We start from the raw sequence: 24,216 nt of genomic DNA on the forward strand, positions 1-24,216 counted from the left end.
AAATTGCGTACTAATCTCCATCTGCCACGTTCCCGTCGCCATAGCTCTGTTAGATATTGCCAGTATGGTGAGCAGACGACGCTGGGCATCCAACAGGTCTTACTCTGGAAGTAAAAACAAACAGCATGAGACACTTATACGTACATCTACAGCAACAAATACGTGTCGAGTAAGATTTGAGGACTGGACGGGTTTATCTGTGGCGAGGGAGATGCCTTGAGGTCAAAGATACATCCATCACATGCACACAGAAACTTCCTCATATTTTCGTTAATTACAGACTTTGGTTCTAACATCCTAAGAAACTGAAACACCACAACCGTCCTCATGATGTCATTTATTGTGTAGCTATCAGTTTCGGCGCTTCAATGAATCACCTTCAGGCCTCAGTTGATCCCGAAGTGGTCGGCATCAACTAAGGCCTCAAGATGGCGCCTTGATGCATCGAAACTGGTAGCTACACAATAAATGACATAATGAGGACGGCTGTAGGTGTTTCAGTTTCTTACAATGGTGAACGGCCGTGGTCCTCCAGACCTGCAGTCAGGATGGGAATACAGAGACATTTTTCTAATATATCTCGTAGGTCTCTTTTTTAAAAAAAAATACTGTCAGAATACTTTTGGTAACACTCAGGATGACCGGATACCTTCAGAGACCTGTCATGTAACACAGCGTAACATAGCTTATATTCCGTTCATGAGACCTTTATGCAAAGGACAGCCGGCCGGAGTGGCCGAGCGGTTCTAGGCGCTTCAGTCGGGAACCGCGCGACCGCAACGGTCGCAGGTTCGAATCCTGCCTCGGGCATGGATGTATGTGGTGTCCTTAGGTTAGTTATGTTTAAGTAGTTCTAAGTTCTAGGGGACTGATGACCTCAGACGTTAAGTCCCATAGTGCTCAGAGCCATTTGAACCGCATGTAAAGGACAGGTTGTAGTGCAGCCACCCAGTAATACTGCAGGAAGGCTGAAATTGATTTTCTGATAACTTGCGCACAGCAACCTGGCACAAAATTAGTATACGCGGCATTGAACAAGTTTTGGAGCCAAAGCAGTTTAGTGCCTGGCCACTGGCTACTCTAACGAAACCCGAATGAAAAAGAACAGATCCGCGTCGAGTAGCTTCGGAAGCATTACAGTTGATCCTGCTTATAGCCAAGAACCACGCAGTGATGGGGATGCAGACTGATCGTTTTTTTTTTTTTTTAATGGGACTAAGTGGACTATAAGTGCGATAAAATGACTCGATAGTTGGTTGTGTCGCTTACTCACACTCATGCTCATAAATTAAGGATAATGATAATGCTGATACACGGTTAAACAACGTTCTGGTGGGCGGTTTGCGGGTTTAAATCACCTCAGGGTATGACCATGCGGTGCATTTGATCTGCGATAGTCGCACGTTAGCGCTGGCAGCAGTCCACGTACGCAGAGGTGTGTTGGTGCATGTCAGAGTACGGTGCAGCGAGTGAGTGTGCAGACGTTTTCAGACGTACTAATGGTGACTGTGCGTTTAAATGGCTTAAAGAACCCATATTGACGACGTTATGAGGGGTAGAATACTAGGGCGACTGGAGGCTGGTCAAATACAGCAGTCGTAGCACGGGCCCTCTGTGTGCCACAAAGTGTGATCTCAAGATAATGGCAACGATTCCAGCAGACAGGAAACGTGTCCAGGCGCCACAGTACGGGACGTCCACAGTGTACACCATCACAAGAAGACCAATATCTCACCATCAGTGGCTGCAGACGGCCACGGAGTGCTGCAGGTAGTCTTGCTCAGGATCTTACCGCAGCCAACGGAACAGTTGTCTCAAGACACACAGTCTACAGACGACTGAACAGACATGGTTTATCCGCCCGGAAACCTGCAAGGTGCATTCCACTGACCCCTGGTCACATTAGAGCCCGTAAAGCCTCGTGTCAAGAACACAGCACTGTAAATGGTCATTGGAACAGTGGTCCCAGGTTACGTCCACGGACGAGTCCGTGTGTAGGTTGAACAGCGATTCTCGCCGGATTTTCATCTGGTGTGAACCAGGAACCAGATACCAACACCTTATGTCCTTGAAAGGGACCTGTATGGAGATCGTGGTTCGATGGTGTAGGGTGCACGTACAAGAAATGGTTCTAATGGCTCTGAGCACTATGGGACATAATATCTGAGGTCATCAGTCCCCTAGAACTACTGAAACCTACGTAACCTAAGGACATCACACACATCCATGCCCGAGGCAGGATTCGAACCTGCGACCGTAGCAGTCGCGCGGTTCCAGACTGAAGCGCCTAGAACCGCTCTTCCACAGCGGCCAGCTCATTTCAATTAACAATATTATGTTGTTACTGAAGGCGCTTTGTTCCCGGAGATCCTTAGCTACGACCACTGTATCTCCGCAATGTTTCATTCTAGAAGGGAGAAACGGGGACGCCATGAGCTGTGAGTATACATAAAAGATAAACGTAGAGATACGAAACTCACTGGGTCGGCCACGTCTGTAACAGTCAGCTTGGGTGCAGCCAACCACAGTTCCATTTCCACCGCAGTAACATATGTTGCATCCGTACATGAACGTTGAATTCGGCGCGCAGCGAATTGATGTCGTGTCTCCAGCTGCACAAAAATGAGGGACAACGTGAGCATCACAGTTCCTTTGTCTATAACTTTAACTTAACGACTAAACAAAATTACATTATTTAATTATCTACGTAATCGCAATATGTTACATTTATTTACATTAAGGGTCAACTGCAAGAGACTGTCATATTCATCAATTATCTGGAGGTCATTCTGTAAATCGTTACTATCTTCAGGCGCTGCTCCTTTGATATAGCCAACTGCATCATCTGCGAACAGCCTTAGAGAGCATCCGACGCTTTCTACTACATCGCTTATACATGTTGTAAACAGCAACTGTCCTATCACACTTCCTTGGGGTACCGGGAAATTACCTTCACGTTTGTCGATTTGGTTCCTTAAAGAGCGTAGTTTTCTCACAGAAATGAAACTGTATATTAGTGTATTCCAAGCAAAGATAATTTTGGAATTCATGTGACGATTATATAAAGTTAAAACTTCGTCAATATCGATACAGCTTCCTAATATCTTGCAACTCGATTTTATAACGTCATTTTCTGTATGCTTCTTCTAGGTACTGGATGTTAATAAGAATATATATACATCTACATCTACATCCATACTCCGCAAGCCTACTGACGGTGTGTGGCGAAGGGTACCTTGAGTACCTCCAACAGTTCTTCCTTCCATTCCAGTCTCGTATTGTTCGTGGAAGGAAGGATTCTCGGTATACCTCTGTGTGGGCTCTGACCTCTCTGATTTTATCCTCATGGTCTCTTCGCGAGATATACGTAGGAGGGGGCAATATACTGCTTGACTCCTCGGTGAAGGTATGTTCTCAAAACTTCAACAAAAGCCCGTACCGAGCTACTGAGCCTCTCTCCTGCAGAGTCTTCCACTGGACTTTATCTATCATCTCCGTAACGCTTTCGCGATTACTACATGACCCTGTGCGCGCTGCTCTCCGTTGGATCTTCTCTATCTCTTCTGTCAACCCTATCTGGTACGGATCCCACACTGCTGAGCAATATTCAAGCAGTGGGCGAACAAGTGTACTGTAACCCACTTCCTTTGTTTTCGGACTGCAGCTCCTTAGGATTCTTCCAAAGAATCTAAGTCTGGCATCTGCTTTACCGGTTTTCAACTTTATATGACCATTCCATTTTAAATCACTCCTAATGCGTACTCAAAGATAATTTATGGAATTAACTGCTTCCAGTTGCTGACCTGCTATATTGTAGCTAAATGGTAAGGGATCTTTCTTTCTATGTATTCGCACACATTACACTCGTCTCTATTGAGATTCAATTGCCATTCCCTGCACCATGCATCAATTCGCTGCAGATCCTCCAGCATTTCAGTACAATTTTCCATTGTTACAACCTCTCGATATACCACAGCATCATCCGCAATATGCCTCAGTGAACTCCCGATGTCATCCACAACGTCATTTATGTATATTGTGAATAGCAACGGTCCTACGACACTCCCCTGCGGCACACCTGAAATCACTTTTACTTCGGAAGACTTCTCTCCATTGAGAATGACATGCTGCGTTCTGTTATCAAGGAACTCTTCAATCCAATCACACAATTGGTCTGATAGTCAATATGCTCTTACTTTGTTAATCAAACGACTGTGGGGAACTGTATCAAACGCCTTGCGGAAGTCAATAAACACAGCATCTACCTGGTAACCCGCGTCTATGGCCCTCTGAGTCTCGTAGACTAATAGCGCGAGCTTGGTTTTACACGATCGTCTTTTTCGAAACCCTAGAGAGTAGATTTCTAGTCTCCAGAAAAGTCATTACACTCGAACATAATATGTGTTCCAAAATTCTACAACTAATAGACGTTAGAGATATAGGTCTATGGTTCCGCACATCTGTTCGACGTCCCTTCTCGAAAACGGTGATAACCAGTGCCCTTTTCCAATCCTTTGGAACGCTACGCTCTTCTAAAGACCTATGGTACACCGCTGCAAGGGGGGCAAGTTTCATCGCATACTCTGCGTAAAATCGAACTGGTATCCCATCAGGTCGAGCGGCCTTTCCTCTTTTGAGCGATTTTAGTTGTTTCTCTATCCCTCTGTCGTCTATTTCGATATCTACCACTTTTTCATCTGTGCGACTATCTAGAAAAGTCTGTGATCCTCTGTTTCAGTACCATTTCGGTCACAGAGTGTCTGGACATATTGTTTTGATCCACCTACCGCTTTGACATAAGACTCAAATTTCTTAGGATTTTCTGCCAAGTCAGTACATAGAACTTTACTTTCGAATTCATTGAATGCCTCTTGCATAGCCCTCCTCACACTACATTTCGCTTCGCGTAATTTTTGCTTGTCTGCTAGGCCTTGGCTATCCTTATATTTGCTGTGAAGTTCCCTTTGCTTCTGCAGCAGTTTTCTAATTCGGTTGTTGTACCACGGTGGCTCTTTTCCATCTCTTACGATCTTACTTGGCACATACTCATCTCATATTGTACGATGGTTTTGTACTGTGTCCACTGATCCTCAACACTATCTCTACTTGAGACAAAACTATTGTGTTGAGCAATCAAGTACTCTGAAATCTGCTTTTTGTCACTTTTGCTAAGCACAAAAATCTTCCTACCTTTTTTAATATTTCTAATTACGGCTGAAATCATCGATGCAGTAACCGCTTTATGATCACTGATTCCATGTTCTGCGTTAACTGTTTCAAATAGTTCGGGCCTGTTTGTCACCAGAAGGTCTAATATGTTATCTCCACGAGTCTAAGAGTCAGTTCATCTCTGTGAAAATGTGCAAACTGCAACTGCGTACTGTCGGTTAACTGTTACCTCCCTGATATCGGTTTAATTCGTTCGGCTCAGTGAATCATGTCGCCAAATTTTCTTTAACCTAAAATTGAGTCTTAAGTTTACAACGGACATACATAAATTCCTATACAATAAGCTTGTAAATCATCACTATATTCAGGAATAAAAGTTTCTTGAGCAAAATCTTCCAATTTATTTTTAAACTCAAAAAAATGTAACGTATTTAAATACCAATATGTTACTTCTCAAATGTCGTCTAGCACTGATATGACACGTACGATTTATCTCAGGTTCTATGCATCAAAGGTTCAGAAAAATTGTTGTTTCCTATGCACTCGTTAACTATATTCGTCAAGGGAATTTAGTTTCGTCTTGGGGGGCTGGCGCGAATTAGATACACAGTTAACACGCCCTATTTGCGTCAGTGCACAGCTAGTGGACCGTTCTAGCCCGTCACACAGTACTCTAGGGGTCGCTCGCTCCGTGGTACGTAGTACACGGGCGGGATTACACCCGACCTCGTTGTTAACGTCCTTGCAGTTCACCATGTGGGCAGAGAGTTAAAAAGGCTAGGAGAGGAAAACTTCTGAGGCGCCGCGTACGGTCTTATGCCACTGAACGTCGGCTGTGGCTGATCTTACATGTATGCAACTAGCTAGTTAGTTACGTGCACCGTACATCATTTTAAATGAAATGGAACGAGTCAGTTTGTATTATAAGTATAAACGATTAATCTTAAAGTAAATGGAAGACAGCATTATTCTAATTCCACTCACGCAACTGAATTTAAAAAAAAAGAAGATTTTATTTTATTTGTTTGCTGGCTACCAGTTTTTGGGTAGAAATATGTAAGCACGTGGAGCTTACCTGTTTTCCCGACAACTTCACAGTTTATGCGTGTGCAGGTGGCAGCACTGCCAAAAGCATTGCAGAGACATGTGTTGCAGCTCCTCTTGAACGTCGAATTCGGTCGACACAGCCCTGCCAACTGTACTGTACGTTTCACTCGTTGTGCAGTTTCGCCAGCTAAATTGAAATGATCGAAAAATTCACTATTATCAACAGAAAGGAAAGAACACTTTGCGGTTTCAGCACACCTCCTCACTCACACACATCCACGCACACTCACACACACGCACACACACACATACACGCACACCCACACACAAACACACACACACACACACACACACACACACACACACACACCATGCATTTCAGTTTGGAGTTCATATGAATAAATTCTGCAATTGACAACTTGATAAATTATAGACTTATACATAAAGTATTGTGGAAAGATGTATATACATTATGTGAGGTATAACGATAAGTTTAATGAGGGTGGAGGCACGATAAATGCGTCACCAGCGGACCTGAAAGAACGCATGCAATGCAACATCAAGAATTATTTTAAATAACATAACACACACTTATCAACAATGTGCCAAGGCCAGAACTGATGATAACACATTCATACAATAACAGTAAATAAATTACCACATATAAGTGAAAATGTCGATGTACCATTACAACACCAAAAAGTAATTAACGTACAGTAATGTAATTTCGGCAATACATTTGTCTAGGTAACATATACAGGTAATGAATACTGCAAGATCACAAGATAATGTAGGTGCCAGATAAAAAATTGCAAATATGAAATGCTGGTACATTAATTACGGGTGTAAGCGCCATAATATTGAATGCAAGCATACAGACGTGCATGCATTGTGTTGTACAGATGCCGGGCATCAGACTGAGGGATGGAGTTCTACGCCCACTGCACTTGGTCGGTCAATACCGCGACGGCTATTGCTTTTTTAAGATGACGGTGGTGTTACCGTCCGATCATGTCCTATTTGTGTTCGGCGGGCGACAGATATGGTGATTGAGTAGGCTAAAGGCAACACGTCGTCGCCTTGCAGAGCACGCAGGGTAAGAACGGCGATGAGTTGGCGAGCGCTACCCTGTTGGAAAGCACCCCTTCGCAAGCTGTTCATGAATGGCACCACAGCAGGTCGAATCACCAGACTGACGTTTAAATTTACAGTCAGGCTGCGTGGGATAACAACCAGAGGGCTCCTGCCTTCATACGAATCACACTCCACACTATGACCCCAGGTGTAAGGCCAGTGCGTCTAGCTTGCAGACCGGTTGGCTGCAGGTACTGTACTGGTCCACTTCCAGCCAACTCACAGCCATCAATGGCACCAAGTCAGAACCGGATTTCATCAGAAAACACAACAGACCTCCACCTCGCTCTTCAAACAGCTCTCGCTTGACAGCACTGTGGTCGCGTTGGTTTGGGATCACTGGAATCCACGATGAAGGGCGTCTGACTCGGAGCTGCGGTTGAAGTACCCCATTTGTAAGACTTGTTGAGACGATGCACCTGTGGTTTAGGGGAATGCAGGCACGGTAGCTCAGCGTCTTCTTTCAGAGCGCTGACTGGCCTTTGTAATAAAAAAACTGAGTGAAGGTTCAAATGGCTCTAAGTACTATGGGACTTAACATCTACGGTCATCAGTCCCCTAGAACTTAGAACTACTTAGAGCTAACTAACCTAATGACATCACACAACACCCAGTCATCACGAGGCAGAGAAAATCCCCGACCCCGCCGGGAATCGAACCCGGGAACCCGGGCGTGGGAAGCGAGAACGCTACAGCACGACCACGAGCTGCGGACAAACTGAGTGAAGGAATCAACAACGAATGTCATATGGTACCGCTACGACCAAATTCAACGAACAATTACATCTGTATCGTAATCCGCAAGAAACCTAATGGTGTGTAGCGGAGGTTACTATCTACACCACTGTCTGATTCCGCCAACCCTGCTCCACTCGCGAAAAGTTCGTGCGAGGAATGTCGGTAAGCATCTGTATTGGCTCTAATCTATCGAATTTTCTCCCCGTGGTCAATACGCGTGATGAATGTGGGGGAAGTAACATGTTGGCTGGCTCCTCCTGAACATTGCTGTCCATAAATTTCAATAATAAACCTCTCCGTGATGCACAACATCTCTCTTCTAACGTCTGCCAGTGGAGTTAGTTTAGCATCTCCATAACGCTCACTCACCAGCTAACCGATCCCGTGACGAAACGCGTCGCTCTTCGTTGGATGTTCTCTATCTCATCTATCAGTCCTACCTAATAGGGATATAAGATGATGAACAATACTCAAGAGTCAGGCAAACAAGCGAATTATAAGCCACTTCTTTCGCACATGAATTACATTTCCTTAAGATTCTACTGAGGAGTCTGAGTCTTTTTTCTGCTTTTCCCACTATCCGTTTTATATGGTCATTCCAACTTACGGTCGCGTTGGATAGTTACGCGTAGATATTTTACGGCAGACGCGGTCTCCAGCTGTTTGTCATCAATAGTGTAGCTGTACAGTAGTAGATTTCATTTCCTATCTATGCCCTATATGGTACATTTGTGTACGTTCAGGGTCAACTGCCAGAGTCTGCACCATTCATCAATTCTCTGCAGGTCGCTCTGCAAATTCTTACTATATTCAGGCGCTGCTATTTTGGTATAAACAACTGCATCATCTGTGAATAGCCTTAAAGAGCATCCGACGCTTTCTACTAGATAATTTATATATTTTGTGAACAGTAACGGTCCTATCACACTTCCCTGTGGTATTCCGGATATTACCTTTACATCTGTCAATTTAGTTCCGTTAACAGAGACGTGTTGAGTTATATCTGCAAGAAAGTCTCGAATCCAATCGCAGGTCTGTTCCGATACTCCGTAAGCTCGTATTTTTTTCATTAAACGGCAGTGTGGGACGGTGTCAAATGCCTCACTGAAATCAAGGAACACGGCATCAACCTGAGCGCCGTTTTCCACTGCGCTGTGGATCTCATGGAGGGACAGAGCGAGCTGAGTTTCGCTGGATCTCTGTTTGCGGTATCCATGTTGTCTTTCATAGAGGAGATGTTCGTTTTCCAGGAACGTCATAAATCTTGAGCATAGAACTTGCTCCGTAATTCTGCAACAGATTGACGTCGACGATATAGGTCTATAATGAAGTGGATCTGTCTTACGGCCACTCTTAGAAACGGAAATGACCTGCGCTTTTTCCGAGTCATGAGTACCTTTCGTTGCTCAAGCGATCTACGATAAATTACTGCTAGAAGGGAAGCAACTTCTTTCACATAACCCTTATAGAATCTTATAGGTACCTCATCTGGTCCTGAAGCCGTTCTACTACAAAGCGACTGTAGCTGCTTTTCAGAGTACGATATCCGTTATTTCAGTATCTGCCTATTCGACGTTCGCACGACGATTGAAGGGAGGGACAGAGTTACGATCTTCCGCGGTGAAACAACTTCGGAAGGCTGAATTCAGTATCTCGGCTTTCTCTCTGTTATCTTCCGTTTCGGTGCCGGCGTTGTCGCTGAGAGACTGGACCATTTACTGATTTTACGTATGACCAAAATCTCATATGGTTTTTAAACTGGTCGGTTGACAACTTCTTACTTTCGAAATCATTGCACGCTTCTCTCATTGGTCTGATACTCATTTTCGCTTCGCTCAGCATTTGTTTGTCAGCTGGGTTTTCTCTTGAACAGCAACCGTCCTATCACGCTTCCTTGGGGTATCGGGAAATTACCTTTACGTCTGTCGATTTTGATCCTTTAAGAGCGAAGTGTTCTCACAGAAATGAAACCGTATATTAGTGTATTTGAAACAAAGATAATTTTGGAATACATATGTCGATATTATAATGTTGAAACTTCGTCAATATCGATACATCATCCTAATATCTTGCAACTGGATTTTATAACGTCATTTTCTGTATGCTTCTCTAGGCGCTGGACGTTAATAACAATATATTCTAAGAGTCACTTCATTTCCGTGGAAATGCGCAATAAGCAACTGCGTACTGACCGTTAACTGTTACCTCCATGATATCGGTTTAAATCGTTCGGCTCAGTGAACCATGTCACCAAATTTTCTTTATACTAAAAGTAAATAGAGTCTTAATTTTTCAACGGACCTACACAAATTCCTACACAATACACTCGTAAATCAGGAATAAAACTTTCTCGAGCCAAGTCTACTACATTGTTTCAAATCAAAAAAGCGTAACGTTTTTATATACCAATATATTACTTCTCAGATGTCGTCTTGCACTGATAGGACACGTCCGATTTATCTCAGGTTCTATGCATCAAAGGTTGAAAAAAAATTTTCTGTTTCCTATGCACACGTTGACTATATTCGTCAAGCGAATTTAGTTTCGTCTTGGGGGCGGGCGCGAATCAAATTCACGTTTAACACGCCGTATTTGCGTCAGTGGTCAGCTAGTGGATCGTTCTAGCCAGTCACACAGTACTCTAGGGGTCGCTTGCTCCGTGGTACGCACTACACGGGTGGGATTACACCCGACCCCCTCGTTAACGTCCTTCCAATCCACCATCTGGGCAAAGATTGAAAAAGGCTAGGAGAGGAAAACATCTGAGGCGCCGTGTGAAGCCTTATGCTGCTGAACATCTGCTGTGGCTGAGCTTGCATGTATACAGCTAGTTAGTTAGTTAAATGCTTCGTACATCATCTGAAGTCCAGTGGAACGAGGCAGTTTATATCATAAGTATAAATGATTAGCCTTAACGTTAATGGAACACAGTATTAGTTTAATCCCACTGATCAACTGAAATTGAAAAAAGAAGCTTTTATTTAATTTGCTTACTGGCTACCACTTTTTGGGTAGAAATATCTAAGCACAGGGAGCTTACTTGTTGTCCTGACAGCTTCGCAGTTTTTAGGTGTGCAGGTGGAACCACTGCCTTCCGCATTGCAGAGACACGTGTTGCAGCCCCTCTTGAACGTCGAATTCGGTCGACACAGCCCTGCCAACTGTACTGCACGTTTCACTCGTTGTGCAGTTTCGCCAGCTGTATTAAAATGACCGAAGAGTTGACTATCAGTAACAATAAGGAAAGAACACTTTGCGGGATCAGCACAGCTCCTCACTCACACGCACACAAACACACACATACACACACACACACACATACACACACACAGACCAAGAATTTCAGTTTGGAGTTCATATGAACACATTCTGCAGTTGACGATTTGATAAAGAATAGGCATCTACATATAGTATTGTGGATAGATGTATATACAGTATGTGAGGTATGCTGATACGTTTATTGAGGGTGGAGGCACGATAACAGCATCACCAGCGGACCTGCAAGAACGCATGCAATGCAACATCAAGAAGTATTTTCAATAATATAACATTCACTTATCAATAATATGCCAAAGACAGAACTGACGCTAAGACATTCATACAATAACAGTACATAAATTTTCACATATAAGTGACAATGTGGATGTACAATCACGAGACGAAAAAATAATTAATGTACACTCATGAAATTTAGGGGATACATTTGTCTAGGTAACATATGCAGGTAATGAATACTGCAAGATTACTTGATAACGTAAGTTCGACATAAAAAATTGCAACCATGAAATACTGTTACATTAAAAGCGGGTGTTGGCACCAGAATGTTGAATGCAAGAATACAGACGTGCATGCATTGTGTTGTACAGATGCCGGACATCAGACTGAGGGATGGAGTTCTATGCCCACTGCACTTGGTCGGTCAATACAGCGACGGCTATTGCTTTGTTAAGATCACGCTGGTGTTACCGTCCGATGATGTCCAAAATGTGTACGGCGGCCGACAGATATGGTGATTGAGTAGGCTAAACGTAACACGTCGACGCCTTGCAGAGCACGCAGGGTTACAACGGCGATGAGTTGGCGAGCGCTATCCTGTTGGAAAGCACCCCTTGGCAAGCTGTTCATGAATGGCAACACAGCAGGTCGAATCACCAGACTGACGTTTAAATTTACAGTCAGGCTGCGTGGGATAACAACCAGAGGGCATTGCCTTCATACGAATCACACTCCACACTATGACCCCAGGTGTAAGGCCAGTGCGTCTAGCATGCAGACAGGTTGGCTGCAGGCACTGTACTGGTCCACTTCTAACCAACTCACGGCCATCAATGGCACCCAGTCAGAACCGGATTTCATCAGAAAACACAACAGACCTCAACCTCGATCTTCAAACAGCTCTCGCTTGACAGCACCGTGGTCGCGTTGGTTTGGGATCACTGGAATCCACACTGGACGGTGGTTGGCTCGTAGCTGTCATTGAAATACCCGATTAGCAAGGCTTATTGAGACGATGCATCCGTGGTTTAGGTGAATGCAGGGATGGAAGCTCAGCGTCTTAGGTCAGAGCGCTGGCTGGTCTCTGTAATAAGAGAACTGAGTGAAGGGATCAACAACGAATGTCACCTGGCGTCCTCTACGACCAAATTCAACGAACAATTACATCTACATCATAATCCGCTAGCCACCTAACGGTGTGTGGCGGAGGGTACTATCTACACCACTGTCTCATTCCTCCAACACTGTTCCACTCGCGAATAGTTCGTGCGAAGAATGAATGTCGGTAAGCCTCTTTATTGGCTCTAATTTCTCGAATTTTCTCATCGTTATCAATACGCGCGATGTATTTAGGGGGAAGTTACATGCTGTCTGGCTCCTCCTAAAAATTTCTGTCCCAAAATTTAAATAGTAAATTTCTCCGTGATGCCCAACATCTCTCTTCTAACGTCTGCCAGTGGAGTTAGTTTAGCATCTCCGTAACGCTCTCTCGCCAGCTAAACGGTCTCGTGACGAAACGCGCCGCTCTTCCTTGGATGTTCTCTATCTCACCTATCAGTCCTACCTAATAGGGATATCAGATGACCAACAATCCTCAAGAATCGGGTAAACAAGCGAATTATAAACCACTTATTTCGCACATGAATTACATTTCCTTAAGATCCTACTGATGAGGCTGAGTCTTGGGTCTGTTTTTCCCACAATCTGTTTTATATGGGCATGCCAACTTACGGCCGCGCTGGATAGTTACGCGTAGATATTTTACGAGAGACGCGGTCTCCAGCTGTTTGACATCAATAGTGTAGCTGTACAGTAGTGGATTTCCTTTCCTATGTATGCCCAATATGGTACATTTGTGTACGTTCAGGGTCAACTGCCAGAGTCTGCACCATTCATCAATTCTCTGCAGGTCGCTCTGCAAATTCTTACTATCTTCTGGCGCTGCTATTTTGGTATAAACAACTGCATCATCTGTGAATAGCGTTAAAGAGCATCCGACGCTTTCTACTAGATAACTTATGTATATTGCGAACATGAACGGTCCTATCACACTTCCCTGTGGTACTCGGATACTACCTTTACGTGTGACGATTTAGTTCTGTTAAGAGCGACGTTTTTAGTTATATCTGCAAAAAGTCTTTAATCCAATCGCAGGTCTGTTCCGATACTCATTAAGCTCGTATTTTTTTCATTAAACAGCAATATGGAACGGTGTCAAATGCCTTACTGAAATCAAGAAACACGGTATCAGCCTGAGGGGCGTTGTCCACTGCGCTCTGGATCTCATGGAGGAACAGAGGGAGCTGAGTTTCGCAGGATCTCTGTTTGCGGAATCCAAGTTGATTTTCATAGAGGAGATGTTCTTTTTCCAGAAACGTCATAAATCTTGAACATAAAACATGTTCCCTAATTCTGCAACAGGTTGACGTCGACGATATAGGTCTGGAATTGTGTGGATCTGTCCTACGGCCACTCTTAAAAACGGAAATGACTTGCGCTTTTTCTCAGTCATGAGTACCATTCGTTGCTCAAGCGATCTACGACAAATTACTGCTGGAAGGGAAGCAACTTCTTTCACATAACCCTTATAGAATTTTATAGGTACCTCATGTGGTCCTGAAGCGGTTCTACTACAAAGCGACTGTAGCTGCTTTTCAGAGTACGATGTCGGCTATCTCAGTATCTGCCTGTTCGACGTTCGCACGACGATTGAAGGGAGGGACAGTGTTACGATCTTCCGCGGTGAACCAACTTCGGAAGACTGAATTCAGTATTTCGGCCTTCTCTCTGTTATCTTCCGTTTCGGTGCAGGCGTCGTCGCTGAGAGAATGAATAGATGATTTTGACCCATTTACTGATTTTACATGTGACCAAAATGCCTTAGTGTTTTTAATCTGGTCGCTTGACAACTTCTTACTTTCGAAATCATTGAACGTTTCTCTCATTGCTCTCACACTTATTTTCGCTTCGTTCAGCTTTTCTTTGTCAGCTGGGTTTCCTCTTGAACAGCAACCGTCCTATCACACTTCCTAGGGGTAACAGGAAATTACTTTTCCGTCTGTCGATTTTGTTCCTTTAAGAGCGAAGTTTTCCAGCAGAAATGAAACTATACATCAGTGTATTCCAAACAAAGATAATTTAGGAATACATATGTCGATTTTATAATGTTGAAACTTCGTCAGTATCGATACAGCATCCTAATATCTTACAACTGGATTTTATAACGTCATTTTCTGCATGCTTCTCTAGGCGCTGGATGTTAATAACAATATATTCTAAGAGTCACTTCATTTCCGAGGAAATTTGCAAACTGCGACTGCATACTGTCCATTAACTGTTACCTCCCTGATATCGGTTTAAATCGTTCGGCTGACTGAATCATGTCACCAAATTTTCTTTAAACTAAAACTAAAAAGAGTCTTAATTTTTCAACGGACCTACATAAATTCCTACACAATACGCTCGTAAATCAGGAATAAAACTTTCTTGAGCCAAGTCTACTAAATTGTTTCAAATCAAAAAATCGTAACGTTTTTAAATACCAATATGTTACTTCTCAGATGTCGTCTTGCACTGATAGGACACGTCCGATTTATCTCAGGTTATATGCATCAAAGGTTCAGAAAAATTTTATGTTTCCTATGCACACGTTGACTGTATTCGTCTTGGGGGCGGGCGCGAATCAAATTCACATTTAACACCCCCTATTTGCGTCAGTGCACAGCTAGTGGATCGTTCTAGCCCGTCACACAGTACTCTAGGGGTCGCTCGCTCCGGGGTACGCACTACACGGGTGGGATTACACCCGACCTCCTCGTTAACGTCCTTCCAATCCACCATGTGGGCAGAGAGTTAAAAAGGCTAGGACAGGAAAACATCTGAGGCGCCGTGTGTTGTCTTATGCTGCTGAACATCTGCTGTGGCTGAGCTTGCATGTATACAGCTAGTTAGTTAGTTAAATGCTCCGTACATCATTTGAAGTCCTGTGGAACGAGTCAGTTTATATCATAAGAATAAATGATTAGTCTTAACGTTAATGGAACACAGTATTAGTTTAATCCCACTGCTGCAACTGAAATTGAAAAAAGAAGATTTTATTTAATTTGCTTACTGGCTACCACTTTTTGGGTAGAAATATTTAAGCACAGGAAGCTTACTTGTTGTCCTGACAGCTTCGCAGTTTTTAGGTGTGCAGGTGGCAACACTGCCTTCCGCATTGCAGAGACATGTGTTGCAGCCCCTCTTGAACGTCGAATTCGGTCGACACAGCCCTGCCAACTGTACTGCACGTTTCACTCGTTGTGTAGTTTCGCCAACTATATTAAAATGACCGAAGAGTTCACTATCAGCAACAATAAGGAAAGAACACTTTGCGGGATCAGCACACCTCCTCACTTACACACACACACACACACACACACACACACACACACACATACACACACAGATCAAGAATTTCAGTTTGGAGTTCGTATGAACACATTCTGCAGTTGACGACTTGATAAAGTATTGTCATCTACATATAATATTGTGGATAGCTGTATATACAGTATGTGAGGTGTACTGATAAGTTTATTGAGGATGGAGGCACGATAACCGCATCACCAGCGGACACTCAACAACGCATGCAATGTAACATCAAGAATTATTTTGAATAGCATAACATACACTTATCAACAATATGCCAAGGCCAGAACTGATGATAACACATTCATACAATAACAGTAAATAAATTACCACATATAAGTGAAAACGTCTGCCAGTGGAGATTGTTTAGTATCATCGTAACGCTCTCTCGCCAGCTAAACGACCCCGTGACGAAGCGCGCCGCTCTTCGTTGGATGTTCTCTATCTCCTCTATTAGTCCAACCTAATAGGGATCCCAGATGATGAAAAATACTCAAGAATCGGGCGAACAAGCTAATTATAAGTAACTTCTTTCGTGGATGAGTTACATTTCCTTAAGATTCTTCTGATGTGTCTGAGTATTGTGTCTGCTTTTCCCACCATCTGTTTTATATGGGCATTTCAGCTTACGACCGCGCTGGATAGTTACGAGTAGATATTTTACGGCAGACGCGGTCTCCAGCTGTTTGTCATCAATAGTGTAGCTGTACAGTAGTGGATTTCTTTCCCTATGTATGCCCAGTATGGTACATTTATTTACGTTCAGGGACAACTGCCAGAGTCTGCACCGTTCCAATACTAAGCGACTAGCTGCAGTTCAGTTCCACCATTGGTTATCCCAGTATCTGCCATTTCGACATCCGCACGACGATCGAAGGAAGGGACTGTGATACGTTCTTCCGCGGTGAACCAACTTCAGAAGGCTGAAGTCAGTATTTCGGGCTTCTCTCTGTTATCCTCCGTTTCGGTGCCGGCGTGCTCGCTGAGAGAAGGAATAGATGATTTTGTCCCACTCACTGATTTTGCATATGACCAAAATCTCTTAGGGTTTTTAATCAGGTCGGTTCACAGCTTCTTACTTTCTAAATCATTGAACGCTTCTCTCATTGCTCTCATACTCATTTTCGCTTCGTTCAGCTGTTGTTTGTCAGCTGGGTTTTCTCTTGAACCTGAGATGAAGTGCTCTTTGTTTATGCAGCGCTCTTCCAACACGGACACTAAACCAAGGTGGATCTTCGCAATCCCTTAAAACCTTACTCAAAGCATACTTGTCTAGGGCATATTGAACGATACCTTTCATTTTTTTCTGTCTGTTCTCAACATCTTCGTCCTTATCTCCGAATACTTGCTGCTGACTGCTGAGATATTCTGAAATTTGCATCCTGTCACCCTTGCTCAGCAAATATATCTTCCTACCTTTCTTAACATTCCTTGTATGTCACGTCGTCATAGGTGCCGTCACAGCCTTACGATCACTGATACCTTCCTCTACGTAAATGATTCGATAAGTTCAGGTCTGTTTGTGGCCAGGAGGTCTAAGACGTTACCCTCACGAGTTGGGTCTCTAACTACCTGCTGAAGGTAAATTTCGGACAAGACATCCAGAACAATGCCGCAGGATTCCCTGTCTCTGGCACAAGTTTTGGTGGCATAACACTCCCAATCTATACCTGGCAAATTGAAGTCACCACCTATTATAACGGCATGATCAGGAAAATTTCTAATGATATTCTGCTAGCTTTGTCTGAAGCGCTCTACAACTACAGATCCTGACCCAGGTGGCCTATAAGAGCATCCGATCACCGTTTGATACTCAGTTGCCGGCCGCGGTGGCCGAGCGGTTCTAGGCGCTTCTGTCCGGAACCGTGCGACTGCTGCGGTCGCAGGTTGGAAATTGCCTCTGGCATGGATGTGTGTGATGTCCTTAGCTTCGTTAGGTTTAAGTAGTTCTAGGGGACTGATGACCTCAGATGTTAAGTCCCATTGTGCTGAGAGCCATTTGAACCATTTTTGATACTCTGTTCATCCAGATTAATTCACATTCTGAATCCGTGATAACCTCGCTAGATGTTGTCGAATTTTTTACTGCAATAAACACGCCGAAACCATTGGCGATTAACCTATCCTTACGATAAACATTCCAGTCTGAACTTAGGATGTCGTTGTCATTGACTTCTGGGTTCAACCAGCTTCCTGTACCCAATACTATCTGTGCATTATAACCTTCAACAAGCGATATTAATTTTGGGACCTTTCCTTGAATGCTCCTGCAGTTTACTAAAATCATATTATTCTTTTCTATCTCTGATTTGCGAGGACCAAGATTGTCTGATTTCGCTGTTGCTGATTTAATAGGCAAATCGTGTTTGCTCCAGAGGGCGTGGTCCTCTAACCTAAAAAGCCCCATTACAAACAAAATGCAAAAAAAAAGAACCAAAACGATGAAAAGCGTGGTCAGCTGGGTTGTATCTGTAATAAAATACTGAGTGAAGGGATCAACAACGAGGTTCAACAGATGTCATGTGGTGTGCGCTACGACCAAATAACACGATGGGTACGAACAAAATGCAAAAGTAAGCAAAGAAAGAAATAAAAAATAAGTACAGGGAGGAATAGCATCTTTGATTAATATTCAAAATGTCATCGGTCCCAGCGTCAAACCCCATCACTGCCTACATTTTGATTAATAATCAGCACTGGCAGCCGAAGACTTCCGGCATAAGAAGTCACCCTCATTCTTATAATAGCCTTGTCGAAGAGAGCGGGGAGAGTGGACAGAAGTTCAGGCCACTTTGTTGCCCTTGTTGTGGGAAACTGCCCCTAAAGAAGGAAGAACCAGCAATGATCAGCAGCATGAGGGTACAGAAGGTAATGGACACCACTGCATTAAAGACACGTAACGTGTATCCACAGGACACGAGCCTGTAATTGAAGAAGTGTCATGAGGATCTCTCCATTGGCAAAAGATTCCAGAATAGCTCCCATTCGGATCTTTGGGAGGAGCCTGCCAAGGGGGTGGTGACCATGAGAAAAAGATGGAAGAATCAAGGACAGAATAACGTTCTACGACTTGGCGCATGAAATATCGGAAGCTTGCAACATGGTAGGGAAACTAGGTAATCTGAAAAGAGAAATGCAAAGGCTCAATCTAAATATAGCAGGGATCAATGAAGTGAAATGGAAAGAAGACAAGGAGTTCTCGTTAGATGAGTATAGGGCAATATCTACAACAGCAGAAAAGGGTATAACAGCAGTCGGATTCGTTATGGATAATAAGGTAGCACAAAGAGTGTGTTACTGAGAGCAGTTCGGTGATAGGGTTGTTCTTATCAAAAACGACAGCAAACCAACACTGACCACGATAGTTCGGTTATGCATGGCGACGTCGCAAGCTGCTGAAGAGATTGAGAAAATATATGACGATTTAGAAAGGTTGATACAGTACGTAATGGGAGATGAATATCTAATAGTCATGGGTGACTGGAATGCAGTTGTACGGGAAGGAGTAGAAGGAAAGGTTACAGGAGAATATTGGCTTGGGTGAAGGAAAGAGAGAGGAGAAAGACTAACTGAGTTCCGTAATAAATTTCAGCTAGCAATTGCGAATACTCTGTTCAAGACTCACAAGAGGAGGAGGTACACTTGGAAAAGGCCGGGTGATAAAGGAGATTTCAGTTACATTACATCATGACCAGGCTGAGATTCCGACATAAGATACTGGATTGTAAGGCGAACTCAGAAGCAGATATAAGCTCAGATCACAATGCAGTAGTGAGGAAGAGCAGAGTGAAGTTTAAGAGACTACCCTGGAAGAATCAATACGCTAAGAAGTGGCATACAGAAGCACTTAGGAACTGCTAAGAAGTAACAATATATGCTTGAAGTTCTCTAAGAAACAGCAATGAGGAATAGCTCAGTAGGCAGTACAGTTGAAGATGAATGAACATCTCTAAAGTGGGCAATCACAGAAGTTGGAAAGAAAAATATAGGTGCAAAGAAGGTAACTTCGAAGAAACCACGGGTAAGAGAAGAAATATTTCAGTTGATCAATGAAACAAGAAAATACAAAAATTTTCAGGGAAATTCAGAAATACAGACGTACAAGTCGTTGAAGAGTGAATTTAACAGGAAGTGCAGGGAAGCTAATACGAAATGGCTGCATGAAAAGTGTGAAGAAGTCGAAAAGATATTGATTGCTTAAAGGACACACTCAGTATCCAGAAAAGTCAAAATAGCCTTCAGTGTAATTAAAAGCAAAGGAGGTAACATAAAGAGTACACTGAAGGCCCCTATGATGGGGAAAATTTCTCTAGTGTGATGGAAAAAGAAACAGGAGTGATTTAGAAGAGATATCGGATACAGTATTAGAATTAGAGTGCAAGAGAGCTTTAGAGAACTGAAGCTCAAATAAGGCAGAAGGTATGGATAACATTCCATCACAACTTCTAAAATCATTAGGGGAAGTTTCAACAAAGGGACTATTGACGTTGGTGTGTAGAGTGTATGAGATTGACGACATACCGTCTGACTTTCGGAAAAATATCACCCACACAGATCCCAAGACAGCAAGAGTTGACAAGTGCGGGAATTATCGCACAATCAGCTCAACACCTATGCATCCAAGCTGCTGAAAAGAACAATCCACAGAAGAATGGAAAAGAAAATTGGAGATGTGTTAGATGACGATTATTTTGGCTTTAGGAAAGATAAAGTCACCAGAGAAGCAGTTCTGACGTTTCAGTTGATAATGGAAGCATGACAAAAGAAAAATCAAGACTCCCCATTTGTCGATCTGGAAAAAGCGTTCGACAACGTCAAATGACGGAAGATGTTCGAAATTCTGAAAAATGTAGGGGTAAGCTAAAGGCAGATACGGGTAATAATAGAATACGTACACCTGCCAAGAGGGAATAATAAGACTAATCGAACAAGAACGAAGTGCTCGGATCGAAAAGGATGCAAGACAGGGATGCAGTCTTTCGTCTGTACTCTTCAATCTGTACATCGAAGAGGCAATGGTGGAAATAAAAGAAAGCTTCAGGAGTCGAATTAATATTCGAGGTGAAAGGATATCAACTACACGATTCCCTGATGACATTGCTATGCTGAGTGAAAGTGGAAAATTAGATTATTCCCCAAATGAAGTAATCAGTTTAACAGAATATGGAATGAGAGTAAATCGAAGAAAGACGAAAGTAATGAGAAATAGCAGAAATGAGAACAGTGGGAAACTTAACATCAGAATTGGTGGTCACAAAGTAGATGAAGTTACGTAATTCTGTTAACTAGAAAGCAATATAAGCAGTGGTGGACAGAGCAAGGAGGACATCAAAAGCGACTAGCAATGGCAAAAAAGGCATTTCTAGCCAAGAGTAGTCTATTAGTATCAAACATAAGCCTTAATTTGAGAAAGAAATTTGTAAGAATGTACGTTGGAACATAACATTGTGTGGTAGTGAAACATGGACTGTGGGAAAAACGGGACAGAAGAGAATCGAAGCATTTGAGATGACGAATGTGAAAATTAAGTGGACTGGTAAGGTAAGGAGTGAGGAGGTTCTGCAGAGAATCGTAGAGGAAAGGAATACATGGAAAACACCGACAAGGAGAAGGGATAGAATGATAGGACATCTGTGAAAATATCAGGTAATGATTTCCATGGGACCGAGGAAGCTATTGATGGGAAAACCTCTAGAGGAAGAAAAAGAGTGGAATACATGCAAATGTAATTCACGACGTAGATTGCAAGCTGAGGAGTGTAATATCCACGACACTATGTTCTAGCCACAATATGTTAAAATGAACTAAGTGTACAAACTTCAACAAATATTATCGATACTACGTATAAAAAAGACTGCATCGCGTAAAAACGGCGATAATTACTTCATTATTTATGTAATACTTTAATTTCTGTGTGAATTAAAACTATTATCAGAGAACAACACTCATGGACAACGACAGTTATAATCTTTTTTTGTTGTCTGCGGCTATTGTGGTTCAGTTGCCCTTCCTGTTCTAACGGATGAACTGTTGGGACGTGAGACGTGTGGAGGTCTGTAAAGAGAAAAACCTGTATCTGTGTTGTTAATTATTGTTTGAAAAGTAGAGTCGCTATTGTCTAGACGTGGGTTTGTATTATATCAATTATAATCCAATCTAATTAATGTTTTTAATCGTTAATTTTCAGCTCCGCAATTAGGAGCGCAGCCATTAGCGCTAGTAACTTACAGCCGAGTTTACTAGTATAAAAAGTATGAAACATTTTCATTGAGCATAATTTTAAATGGTAAAGAATAGAGGACAAGAGACTTTTATCTAAATATATTAACTTGATATAAAACATACTGAGAATAACAATAGACAAATTGACTATCGTCTGTCTGCCGCTATCTTAGCAAAAATATCTCAGCGGCAGTTTTGAATCGAGAATTTTAACAAATATCAATGTTGTTAGATATAAATGAATGGAAGTAAATGTTAACTGGTGGTTCCGAATCTACTTTCAAAGACAGAATTCAACTCAGATTGAATCCCTAAATACAGTGCTCACAGCACGTTACGTAATATCAATTTCTTATTTGCAGATGTATGAAGCCTAATTATTTCGGACGATTTACATGAAATATTTTAATAGGAGACATACGTCAGTGTTGTGGGCGGATAGTATTTTTTGACTAAATGTTCCCTTTGCTACAGAAAAGTGCTTCCATGTTAAGTAACAGCTGTTTAAAATCTGATAAATTATATGCAATTTTTGCCTCTAGCCTCGTACGGACACTTTACATTACAGTTTGGTCTAAAATTCTGCGTTGTTACTTTCGGTGTAGACATTTTAGTCCACCCACGGCATCAGGCTTTTTGAAGTCCATTCCCCTCACTCTGTGTTGATAGGTACTGTTTCCGTTGATGAAAAGTAACGTTGAGAAAACAGAGGCCACGTAACTCAGTCTTGGAGGAGGTATCTGTAAGACTTTAAGAAAATATTGAGCGTTCGGAATCGTTTAATGTTCACTTAATTAGGCTTTATTTCCTCCGAAAAACTTTTAAATGTCTAGCAAGTCTGTATTTACTGTCAAAATTATCACCGTTGCAAGATTGTGAGTGTTTTACTAGAAGTCTTCTCTGGAAAGCTGAAAAAACTATTTAGGTCCGGCCCGAACACAGTCACCGGCCCTCTGCTATTCACGGGCTACTACTTGGAGTCGTTTAGTGGTCTTCCTCAAAACTAAGTGCTCTCCATAATATTCTACGAATGGTCATGAAACACGACACGCGGAGTTGTTGTACGACCAAACATTTCACACACAAATAACTTCGAAATTAAATCACGTAACACCTCAAACTTTGAAAAATCATTTAAAACTTAAATTGCTTCACAGTTATGGTAAAAGAACGTACGATTTTTTTTATTTATCATGGCCGAAATTTGTGTGCCGCAGTTCCACATGTTCTGCTCATTAAGGTGGCTCACAAGTGACGCATGAGAATCAGAACTGCAGCACAGAGAACTACTCTAAGTGCGAAATATGCTTAATTATTATCGTCTCGTGATCTAAAAGCCCCTGTCCACAAGTGCCGCATTAATCCGTAATTCGTCTAGCAGCATTACTGAAAGTAAATTATGAAACATTTTCCGAATTCACGAAATCAAACTTAAATAAAAAAACAAAAAGTCTTAATTATCCCTAGAAATAGAACATTAATTGATTAAGCACCTAGTTTTTCCTCTGGCCGCCTTGATACAAAAGCATGCACACTGGACATACATCAAATGACTCAATATTTTTAAAGAACTTCCCACCATTTAATTGTTAATTGTTAATTTATTTAATACAATCATGATTTCGACTTGTAGCTATACTCAAGCGCATGCCGAAATGCCAAAATATGTCTCACCTGGCCGGCCGGGGTGGCCGAGCGATTCTAGGCGCTATAGTCTGGAACCGCGCGACCGCTACGGTCGTAGGTTCGAATCCTGCCTCGGGTATGGATGTGTGTGATGTCCTTAGGTTAGTTAGGTTTAAGTAGTTCCAAGTTCTAGGGGACTAATGACCTCAGAAGTTAAGTCCCATAGTGCTCAGAGCCATTTGAACCATTTTTTGTCTCACCTGTCTGTGACGTGTCATCGTCGAAAAAACGTATTTAGGATCTAATAGACCAGTTGTCGTATTACGACTTCGTTCAACCTCCGTTAGCTGCGCTGTTCTTTCCAGCTTTCTCTGCCAG

At 42.6% G+C, this 24,216-nt stretch overlaps 1 protein-coding gene across 1 annotated transcript; it reads right to left on the reverse strand.

The window, feature by feature from the left end:
• Positions 1-22,859, reverse strand: LOC124545904 (pacifastin-like protease inhibitor cvp4). The gene is made up of 6 exons (XM_047124864.1): positions 22,836-22,859; positions 15,741-15,951; positions 11,129-11,287; positions 6,245-6,403; positions 2,481-2,612; positions 1-104 (listed from the first exon to the last, which is right to left on the reverse strand). Exons 1-6 carry the CDS (start codon positions 22,857-22,859, stop codon positions 100-102), a joined length of 690 nt encoding a protein of 229 aa, XP_046980820.1. The 3' UTR covers positions 1-99.
• Positions 22,860-24,216: the final 1,357 nt, after the last annotated feature.

This window comes from Schistocerca americana, chromosome 8 (assembly GCF_021461395.2).
Source record: "Schistocerca americana isolate TAMUIC-IGC-003095 chromosome 8, iqSchAmer2.1, whole genome shotgun sequence".
Taxonomy (NCBI): Eukaryota; Metazoa; Arthropoda; class Insecta; order Orthoptera; family Acrididae; genus Schistocerca; species Schistocerca americana.